The 11028-nt window shown below is 39.8% G+C and overlaps 1 protein-coding gene across 1 annotated transcript in view; it reads left to right on the forward strand.

Annotated features, from left to right (window-relative positions):
* Positions 1-2425: 2425 nt before the first annotated feature.
* szt2 (SZT2 subunit of KICSTOR complex) overlaps positions 2426-11028 on the forward strand; it is a 321741-nt gene continuing 313138 nt past the window's right edge. Inside the window, exons 1-11 of the mRNA XM_037981182.1 lie at positions 2426-2611; positions 4406-4531; positions 4682-4855; positions 5236-5406; positions 5700-5822; positions 6503-6665; positions 7117-7223; positions 7342-7552; positions 8848-9018; positions 9256-9487; positions 10445-10574. Of these exons, the coding sequence (XP_037837110.1) occupies positions 2588-2611; positions 4406-4531; positions 4682-4855; positions 5236-5406; positions 5700-5822; positions 6503-6665; positions 7117-7223; positions 7342-7552; positions 8848-9018; positions 9256-9487; positions 10445-10574 (1632 nt within the window). The 5' untranslated portion in view covers positions 2426-2587. The remainder of the gene's footprint in view (positions 2612-4405; positions 4532-4681; positions 4856-5235; positions 5407-5699; positions 5823-6502; positions 6666-7116; positions 7224-7341; positions 7553-8847; positions 9019-9255; positions 9488-10444; positions 10575-11028) is intronic.

An 11028-nucleotide genomic window follows, 5' to 3' on the forward strand; every position in this document is an offset into this window, starting at 1 on the left:
GGTTCCAGGTAAGTGATCCTTAGTATCCGTAATCGTGGCGTGGCAAGAAAAACCCAGTAGGTTCGATGCTCCAGCGAAGGTCTGATCACCGCCTGCTGCTTAAATCCTGGCTGGTCTCATCAGTGGTATGAGGAACACCTGTGGAACAATAATTAGTGGCGCCGCCCAGAGGGCGGAACTAAAACCCAGATCCTCACACTTAAACATGAAAACTATGATTCATGAACCAAAAAAGTAAATAAAATGCAGGCAAGAGTTCAAAGAGTCGCTATGCTCACAAAAGACACAAAAAGAGAGACACAGCAGCAAGAAAAACAGAATTTAATTCTGGAACAAAAAAAATTCAGGAGATGAAAAAGAAAACAGCTGAAGCTGAGCTAAAGGGTTTCAAGTTGGACCCAGTCGTTCATAAACTGAAAGAAGAAATCAAAACAGAAAACAAAATTAAAATGCAATGCAGAAGACAAACTGATAAAACTGAAATTCACTTTGTGTTTAAAATATTTCAATAAAAATACAGAAGGACAGCATGTCTTGAAAAAGAATTGTCCAAACAAAATGAAACCTGAAGAAATTAGTTAAAGGTAAAAAATAAATAAAGTGTACGGCAAAAACACTGTAGTGAAAGCAAAGATACTTTTAGACAATGAAAAGTTCAAAGTAATGTCCACTATTATAATAGCTGGAAAAAAATGATCAAGAACTGAGGAAAAACTCTGAAATAAAACCCAGAAATGAAAAGTTGAAAAGGGTGTATGGAGTTTGTTCAATTTCTATCCATGGAGGGGTTTTCCAAATCCATTTTAAGATACTGTATATTGTAATCTATGTGCCAGGTAATATTTATAAAGGTTTGGAATGTTATTTTTTCTAAGACGTTTAATGGATTACTCCTATCCACATGTGCTCTCCTGGCTGACCTCCATAAGAGTATATATTGTAAATACTCCATGCTGCCAAACCGTTTGTGGTCCCTTTCACAAACAATATTAAGCCGAAGTTAAACCTGGTCCACCTTTTTTGCAATTGTCTTTGTTTAATACAGAACAGACTAAATCTGCAACTATTTTAAGATAAGGTTATGCAAGGGACTGAGTTCAATTAGCTCAAACAGTATTGTATTCTGGGACTAGCTTTAAGTCTTGTCTTAAACTGGCTCATAATGGTTAAAAATGTTCGTAAGCATTACTTAAGTAAACTTTAAAAATATTATAAAAAAAAAACTACTTACAATGATAAACACATTTTAAAACCCCAAAACTTGCTTCTTTAACTTTATAACTGTCAAAGTATTTTATATTGTTTGTGTTTAATACTTTTATTTTTCTATTTGATTTTTTTGAATAACTTGCCCTTTTTTGTTATAAAACCATCCTTGTAAATAATTTGAAATGACTAACTTGAACACTGGAACATCAAAAGAACATATTTTTGAAATGCAATGTTGTTAGGGAGCATTAAAAATAAAATAGGATAAATTGTGATTATATAACTGTGACTTTAGTTAAAACAGTCGACCAACTGTATTATACTTTGTCACCATTTAACTAATAAAAAAATAAATCCGCCTAAAATATTTCAGCTTTTAAAGTTATGTTTTAGTTATGTTTGGTAAAAAAGCATCATTTTAGATTTTATTGTCACTTTAGCTTGTTTCTTTTTTTATTTATTTATTTTGCAGAAAATGTTTTTAAGAATGTTTGAAAATAAAAAGGAAGCTAATATTTCTTTTGCTTACCTGCAGTATTTGTGACCAATCTGTACACTCTGTGGAGTATTTAACAGTCTAACAAAAGAGGAAAAAAAACTTTTATTAAAAAGAAATAATTATTTCAGGTGAAATGTATATGTTTTTATCTGTCAATATATTTGTATTTTCTGCTGTTTTTTATTTGAATAATAGACAGCAAAAGTGAATGTGAATTTGAGAACATAATAATCTGACATCATTTCTACAACAACCCCGGTCTAGATTTATTTCCTTTTCCTGTGATAAGCTGATATTGGCTGATAATAAGATGGAGCTGTACCTCTGTATCACACAGCAAGGGCTCTAAGAACCTTTCAAAGGACACACTGAACAAAATCTAAATTTCTGTGATGAATAACATATGTTAAGTCATATGTGTCTCACTACCAATCCAAAAGCTAAAACAAATTAAACCAAAAAAGATTTTTCTGAGTACCCAAAGTTTAATATCTCTTTCAGTGAGTAATTCAGTTTAGCAGATTTGCACCAAGTTCCTAACAAGAGTGTAAAAAACAAAACAAACAACAAAAAAACAGCATCTTTTTCTTTTACATTCTTTTAACTAAACTTTAAGCCACCAAACTTTCAAGCTGACTGTTGGAGACTTTCCGAGACGGTAGGTGGCGCTGTGGACTTAAACTGGTGGTGTAATCCACCAGAACACGGAAAGAAGCAGCAGCAGAAGAAATAGCCGCAAAGGATTCTGGTTTAGGTGACAGTACTGCGCCAGCAGATCATAAACAAGTGTCAACAAGTCTTTTTTATCCGAACTAAGGAAAAGAATCTGTGGAGTCGGAGAACCGGTGCCCCCATGCTGGACCCCATGCTGGACCAGGCATGGCTGAGAGACCGGGAACCGAGGTAAGGTCCGGGTCCAGGTCCGGGTCCGGACAGAACTGGAACACTTCCCACTTTTATCATGTGTCGGTTACTGCGGCCAAGAAGTCCCCCTTAATACTGTAGTTTCACCAACCATTTCTCGTGCCAATATATGGTTTTTAGAGGCAATTAAAAGATATACGTCAGGGCGCCACTCACCAAGTGTCAGGCAGATCTGAGGTAGGAGTTTAAAATAAAATGCAAGACATGAGGTACTTTATTCAGTCCCAGTCCTCTGACTGTGTGCAAGCCACCTCCATTTATTATTGACAAAGAAAGCATTGAACTTTCTGCTGGATGAAGGTCTGACCTGCAAACAGACTGTCAGCAGCTGAGCAGCTGTGGTGTTTAATACTCAGCAACAATCTGGACTATTTATTTCTTTAAGTTAGCACTAATTTTGGTTAAACGATTGTTAATCATCTTCAAAATGACAATTGATGAGATGCAGAATTATTTGTTTAAAGAAAAATCAGGAGTCTATTATAATGTAGGCAGCTGTGTAAAGAACCAAGAAAAAAACAAAACAACTGTTACTTCAGCGTTATTTAAAGCTACTTCTTAATGGCTTTAAACAGCAAATAAGAACTTAGGTATCACTTTAAAATCAACTTTGACATAAAATTAAAGTGAAAAAAGGAAAAAAAAAACCCAACAGTCTTAAAATAACAACTTTGCCCTGTGGTTAATATGTGCTTATTGATCATCTAATGTCTAAGACAGGCTGCAGCCAAATGTGCCAATGAAATAACCTACAGCAGGTGGAGTTAATCAGGGACTTTTACAATCCACAGATTATTGATCAGAACTGTAAACACAGACTACCCAACAATTTAAAGAAAGATTTTATTTATGTTATTGTTGGCAGGAAAGCTGCAGCAGGTCAGTTGGACCGTGGAGCTATTGTTCCTTCAAAGCTCTCCGAGGTTCTGCTCATCAGGAAAAAAAGTTGCTTTAGGATGTTCTTTCTCCAGGTTCTAACTTTCCAAAACACCCTGTGTTGTAACAATAAGGATGTGGTGTTATAAGTTAACAACATTTCTGTTCACAAAGCTCCCTGTAGCTTCCAAAATGACGGAACAGGTTCCACAGATTTCCTGTCAAAAGGTTTGACTAACTCCTTGGTTTAAAACAAACCAATCCCATATCTGTGACTTTTTGGGGGGCTTAAACAGGTGACTTCCACAGGTATACTGAAACACGGATTGCCAGGGTAAGACAGCTGCATAAACATATCTCCAATCACTGGACTGATGATGGTGTTTTTAAAGCTATTGCCCAACTCTACTCTGCACTGATGAAATTTGTTCATATTTAATTGAAATATTACACAGCATTTCGAGTAAAGTGTACCTGTATTATTTAAACTACTGCCAGAACAAAAAGAGTCTGATTGTCGAAGACCAGCACAATAAGGGACACACAGGGTGAAATACTGGTGGGAGTTGCACATCGCTCCCACCTGCTGAACTTAATGGGATGTTTGCTCCAGGTTATAATTAGCTTTACTTGCTTCGTGGCTATGACGCAGAGAAGGAGCCGAGATGATGCACAAAAAGTGGAGCTGCACAGTCTTACTACATGCAGGCCAGAGGTTTTTTCTGCCTCTTCTACCAATGTCCAAACAAGCTTTTTTGCTTTGTTTTGGCCTTGAAGTAGAGACACATATGGTTAGTTTTTTTTATGTGGTCAAAGTTAATTGGAGCTCTCGGTCAAAAAACATCCATTTATTTCTTCACAGCAGAAGTCTTATTTTCATCTGTGCTTCATGTTTAGTTAGAGGAGGCTGACCAGATCTACCTGCTCATGAAGGAGGACTATCGGATATCTCGAAATGTGCGCCTGGCATGGTTTCTCAGTAAACTTAATCAGGTCATCTGGCCTGCCTCCATGCCTGAAGTGGTGAGTTAACCCAACTTTATGTGTTTCTTTAAAGGACTCAGAGGTTCAGAACCCACATGAATCAGTTGATCTGTTTAACAGAGAGATATCTGAGCTCTTTAAATGTTAAAGATCTCTTTTATGGAGATTTCACCTTCTTCTCTCTTCCAGTTGAGCTCAGAAAATGAGCTGGACTTGCTGAGCTTGTTACCTAAAGGATGGCAGCCAGAGAGCCCCCCCAGCGTGCAGCCTTGTGTTTTAATGCCCTCCACCCGGGCGACCTTCCTGGCCCGCAGGTACCGCTTCATCATCGAGCTGGACCTCAGCCCCTCCACAGGGATTGTGGTAAGGCCTGAACAGAGCTTTTTGTTCCCTTTGGATGTCTGAATTACTGAGAATCATTTGTTTTCTTTCGTTTACCTTAAAGGCTGATCAGATTTTTGCCTAAGTTACAGACTGGATACAGAGTGATGGTTCTGGAACCTGTTTTTTTTGGAGCCACTCGTGAAGAGGCTCTTTGTAACTTTGACCAAAAACAACATGAACCTAAAGAATGTTCAGATTTAATATGACAACAGCTAAGGGTAGCTTTAGCAGTTTTCTAGTCAAAGTTGATGCCAACAGTTGGTGAAAGTTCTGCAGCACAGTGACTGCAGAAAGATCCTTCAGGAGTCTTGATCTCCTGGAAGTTTAGTCTGAGTCATCTGTGTTTTTCTGTCCTGCAGGATGACAGCACTGGAGAGATGATCTTTGATGAGGTCTTCCACGCCTTGTCCAGGTGTCTGGCTGGTCTGGCTCAACCATTCAGGGTGCCTGGAACAGATCAGATCTTCAAGCCCAAGATCTTTATCACCATCATGGTGTACTCATCCATTATTGGCTTGACTTCACATCAGGTTGGATGCTCCACTGGAAACCTTAACAAAGACAAATATGAATTTTATAGTCTAAACTTTGACAAGACAGCAAAGTTAAATACTATTTTTCTTTGCCAGATATAAAGACATAAGCAGTCTGAGCTTATATCTTAGTAACCACAACTGAAAGTTCCAAACCTGGGAGAACTCTAGTGACCACAGGCTCAGACTGGTTTCTCATACAGTAGTTCTTCTGAAGACAGTTTTTGTGTACTGATCTGATCTGTCTCTCTGTAGTTTTCAAAGTCTTTAATGTTGTATTTTCTTGACAGGTTCTGGTCCAAGGATGTCAGCTTGATAGAATAGACCTTAATGACTTTCTGCATCAAATCTACTACCAGCTCAGAGCTCTGGAGAGCAGTACAGCAGAAGTCCTGCATCAGCAGCAGGAGCAGGTCAGATTGAAGTTCAGGTTCCATCGCTGCATGTTGTGGTGGACGTTTTATTAATCCCAAGGCCTGACATTATTGCCCGCCTTTAAAAAATCAAAGGAACAATAATGATTTTGTTAGCATTTTTCTGTTTGTGTGTGCTCATGTATCTGTCTGTTAACAAAATTTCTCAAAACTACTGCATACATTTTACTGAAAGTTTTAAAAAGTGTTCATTGGAAGTACATATACAACTGATTAACTTTTGTAACCCATTTGAGATGGCCATCACAACCAACTGACCCCATAAAACACAAAAATGGCGATAACTTAGTCAGTTTTACAGATATTGAGCTAAAATTGGTCTGGTAGTAGGTGAAAGTCTTTCACAACACAACTCGCTGTATCTCATAAGATCAAACACCATATCATATATCATATCCATATTCATATTTTCCATGTTTGACCAAAACAGCTACAGCTCTCTCATTTCTCCTCATCAGATGATCTCAGTCTAAAACTCTGGCATGAAAGGCAGCAGGCAATATGCACTCATTCATGGAATATTAGGCCTTTAATATTATTCACTGGAAAATGAGAGCTTTACAGATTCTTTTTTAAGGGTTATCAACTCAAATATTTTGTCTTTTGTTTTAGTCTGTACAATTGTGAGGACTTTATAAAGGCGTTTCTTTGTTTTGCAGTCTGTAGGAGTAGCTCAAAGTTTAAATCACCATAACAAGGACTTGGAAGGCCATCCCCTCAGGAAGCAGGGCATGTCCATGGTGTCACCTGACATGGGTCTGGTGAGCATGGTCCGTCAAGGAATTCTGGCCCTTCAGCTGCTGCCTCCTAACTCCAGTGCAGGTGAGTTCCCAGGAAATGATCAAACTAGGGGTAGTGTTTCAACTGAGACTCGATGAAGACTCAAATTAGGGAGAAAATCTGTACACTTTAGAAATGAAGATGGGCAGACCTGAACCAGTTGTTGATCAACTAGTCTTCAACGGTCGCAGCCCAGTGAAATACTGGCTTTGAATGTATTACTGAAAGGTTCTGAGTTTTTTTTGTTTCTTTCTCGCTAAAGTGAGACTTAAAAAAAAAATTATTTATTTTTTTTTAAAAGAAAACTATTGTCTGTTCAGAAATGACCCAGATCACTCTCTGATGAAACCAGCTATTTGTTCCAGTGTTGTGGTTGAACCTGAACTCTCAGGCAGCTTTCATGCTGATCCTGCAGCCAAGACTGGACCACCCACCTTCTCTGGTGGACTGGCCAGTGGAACAGAACCTCTCACAGAACCTGTGTGTGTTTCAGGTATCATTATAATCACAGATGGAGTGACGAGTGTTCCTGATGTGGCCGTGTGTGAAACCTTGCTGAACCAGCTCAGGAGTGGAACCATCGCATGTTCCTTTGTGCAGGTGAACATGACATCTCCATAAACTGTCACCTCCAAGTAACAACAGAACAACGGAGCAGAAGTGCTCAACAGTGGTCCTGTTGATCCTCAGCAGCTGCTTTCTGTTCCTCTCTCTCCAGGTTGGTGGGGCATACTCGTACGACTGTAGTTTTGGCTACATCCCAAACGTGGAGCTGATGAAGTTCATATCATTAGCCACATTTGGGTCCTACCTTCCCAGCTGTCCTGAAGTGGACCAGAACAGCCAGGACATGAATGCTTACCACAAGGCCTTCTTGACCTACTCCTTTCTAAAAACCCCCGAGTCTCTGAACTCAGAGTACTTCAGTGGTGAGACACTTTTTCATGGCTTCAGCTTGTTCGTCTTCCTGCACTGATAGTTCTGCAGCATTTTTGAGTTTGTTTGTTTAGCAATATTTATTTTAAAGACTACGATGGAGCTAGTGTAATATCTAGTATCTGTAAACCAAAGCCAGAAGCCAAATGCCAAGTTAGCCCAACACAGTCTGACTTCTAATGGAGTCAGGATTCTTTGACTCTCTTCCATAAATCCAGCTGAACTCAGGTGACTCAAGGTCCATAATAGTCAGCTGTCCTTTGTCTTTGCCTTAAAGTGGGCTTATCAGATGCTTTTGAAATGCAGAAATCTATTCATTTTTGGGTCCAGACTGCTGGACTAATTTTTATTTTAAAGAACTACTTGTATCTGATAATTTCTTGTTGTGTTTTCAGAAACACATACAAATTTGAATTTCTGAAGGAAAGAAAATAACAAGCAGAGCTTTTCATATTTACTGTAAACAGTGGGTTGCAAAAGTATTCATCCTCCTGGTAATCTTTGTAATTTGTTTCCTTACAACATGGAACTTGACTGGATTTTAAATGTGTTTGAAAACAATAATTTTTCAAAAATACTTAAGATTAATTACATTAAACGGGGAGTAACGGTATCTGACAAGATTTCCTGTTGAGTTGAAAACTGTCTTGTGAACCAAAAGGATCCTGTCTCATGACTTTGCCTGGCTAAATTATTACTGAAAATGTGGTTACCACTTTAAATTGTTCTTCTGGCAGCAGTTTAAACAAACTTGTCGGGCACTAGGACCATGTAGCACAGGGGTAGGCAACCCTGGTCCTCAAGGGACAGCATCCTGCATGTTTTACTTGTTTCCCTGCTCCAACACACCTGATTCAGTGGTTAAATCACCTCTTCATGTTAAGCAGAAGCCTGTTAATCACCCATCGATTCAAATCAGGTGTGTTGGAGCAGAGAAACAAGTAAAACCTGCAGGATGGTGGCCCTCGAGGACCAGAGTTGCATACCCCTGATGTAGCATGTCACTGAAGTGCTGTAGAGGCATCTTGCCCAAACTTTCCTGCAGCTATGTGCTGAGAGGCACATTTATTTAAAATAGAACTGATTTGATTCTAAATTCAAGCGGAAATTTATCGACTTTCAAGCTGAAAAAAAAAAAATTAACCTCTCGTTCTAACTTCATTTGAGCTGATTTTTTATGTCATAGCCAGATGTTTTACCAGTAATCATATTTTTAACTCATGGGTTACATTGTTATTATTTAGTGTAATAATGATGTTTACATTCTCAACACTTGATGGTTTTGCAGTTTCCCAGGACAAATTGTTCAATGAGCACCTGGTTTCAGCCAGTGGTAACCCTGCACTGGTCATGAGGCGGAAGAAGCACACAGAGAAAGAAGTCCACGCTCATCTCATCAGTGTGGTTTCAGTACGACTCAGAGAGGGCTACACCATCAGAGACATCAGCCTCACCAAAGGTAAAAACAGAACTCCCAAGCCATGATCAGAACTGAAGAAGTATTTTGGATAAGAGGTGAAACATCTTTAAGAAACAATAGAGGTGCATTTGAGTTTAATTTATTCATTTTGGACCAAGTGAAACAATGATTATCTTTCAACAAAGTTTCACCTTAGCGAAACAGATCAAAGCCAGAGTCTCAGTTTGGTGGTGAAGGTGTTTTCTCTGGTGATAATGAAGCCTCTATTCTCTTTAGGTGGGACACAGCTAGAGGTAAAGTTGGTTCTGTTGTGGAAACACAACATGCACATTGAGTACCTCGCAGCCGCCTCCTGGCCTCTGGACCCATCTAACAGAACCACTAGGGTGGAGGTGACGATGGAGGGCAGCTATGACATCTTGCATGACATCAGCTGCACCCAGAGGAAGCCTATCACCAGTCCGTACCGGACCTCCGTCATCCGCCGCTTCTGGAATACACTTCAGAGGTATGCATTTGTCTGCACCTCTTTCCTGTCCTCTCAACCCCCTTCCGGTTGAGTCTGCTTCTAGTTTTACTGAAGGTTTCTTCTTGTTAAAAGGGACTCTTTTTTTTCACTCTGGCCAACATGTTTGCTCAGAATAGGGGAAGTGAAGTTTTGATGCAATCTCAGGTTTTCCCCCAGCATATTAAGCCTGGCAGGCCGCCAGGCTTTGCTGACCCGGCTGCCAGGCTAAGCTCCGCTTGTTTATTATAAATATGTCATTTTTATACTTGTTTTTTTTTCCACCCACTCCCCCAAAACCGCTGCCTTTATCTACCTCCCCTCGCGAGGGTGCGCGCACCAACAGTGACACAATCGCGCTGTCCCCGCCCCTGCGCGAAGGTCCCGCGCGGTGTCGCGTCGTGCGCCTTTTATAACTTGGTGTGGACTGAGCGCGCCGCGCTCCATTCAACCATCTGCTCTTTTTTTTTACCATATTTCCACTGGTTACGTAGCTTACTGCCCCCTGTCTTTGTGGAGAATACTGCACCGACGTAAGCGCCAAGTATAAACGCCACCACCGCGCGCTCAGGTCCGTGCGCTGTTCACGGAGCCCCGCACGACTCTAATGAGCCCTTAGGCCAAGCCAAGGGAAACCCTGAATCTGCAACTACAATATTTCCAATTGTCATTTTGCAATATACCGATTGTGACTGTAATGCATTATAACTGAAATGAACTGATGGTTTGTAATACATTTGATTCATGATGTAGACTAGTTTCTTTTATGTATAGTTCCTTGTGATGGCTTTTGTATTGACTTGGTGCTATATCAATCAGCTCAGCTAAATTTAATTGATTCAATTGAATTAAAGTTCTTGGGTCTCCAGTGATGAATTTGGTGCAGAATTTACAGTCAGAACAGCTGTTTTATGCCATGTGAATTGTAATGCATTTTAATGTGCTGCATGTGTTTTCCAGCATCAACCAGACCGATCAGATGTTGGTGCACTTGCAGTCGTTCAGTTCAATTCCTGAGAACTACACAATCCCAGAGAGCACCAAGAATGGAGTGCCCCTCTTCTACATTCCTCCTGGTTCTACAACCCCGGTACCGTTCAGTCCTTCATTGAATCCACTGTCAGTCAGAACAGCATCCTGCTATTTTCAGAGTAAAAAGTAGCTTATGGAAGCAGCAGTTCTGTTTCTGAAAACTGGATGAACGAAGAGATTAGAATTTGTTGAACCTGTATAAGATTGAGGAATGAGGATGAGATTTTGATTTGATGTCTTGTTAATCTGAGCCAGTTTAAGGTATGACTCACAGTCAGAACATGTTGGAAAGATAAATCCTCATCATCTAACATATCCCAAAAGGAATATGCCTTGAGGACAATAAGAGTAAAATATAATTTGGTATATATATATATAAAAAATTTGGTTAACTCACCCTCCGCGGGTGGTCTTGTTTCATCCTCTGAGCTCGGGTCCTCTACCAGAGGCCTGGGAGCTTGAGGGTTCTGCGCAGTATCTTGGCTGTGCCTAAAACTGCACATTTCTGGACT

The sequence above is a fragment of the Kryptolebias marmoratus genome, linkage group LG18 (assembly GCF_001649575.2).
Source record: "Kryptolebias marmoratus isolate JLee-2015 linkage group LG18, ASM164957v2, whole genome shotgun sequence".
In the NCBI taxonomy this organism is placed as follows: domain Eukaryota; kingdom Metazoa; phylum Chordata; class Actinopteri; order Cyprinodontiformes; family Rivulidae; genus Kryptolebias; species Kryptolebias marmoratus.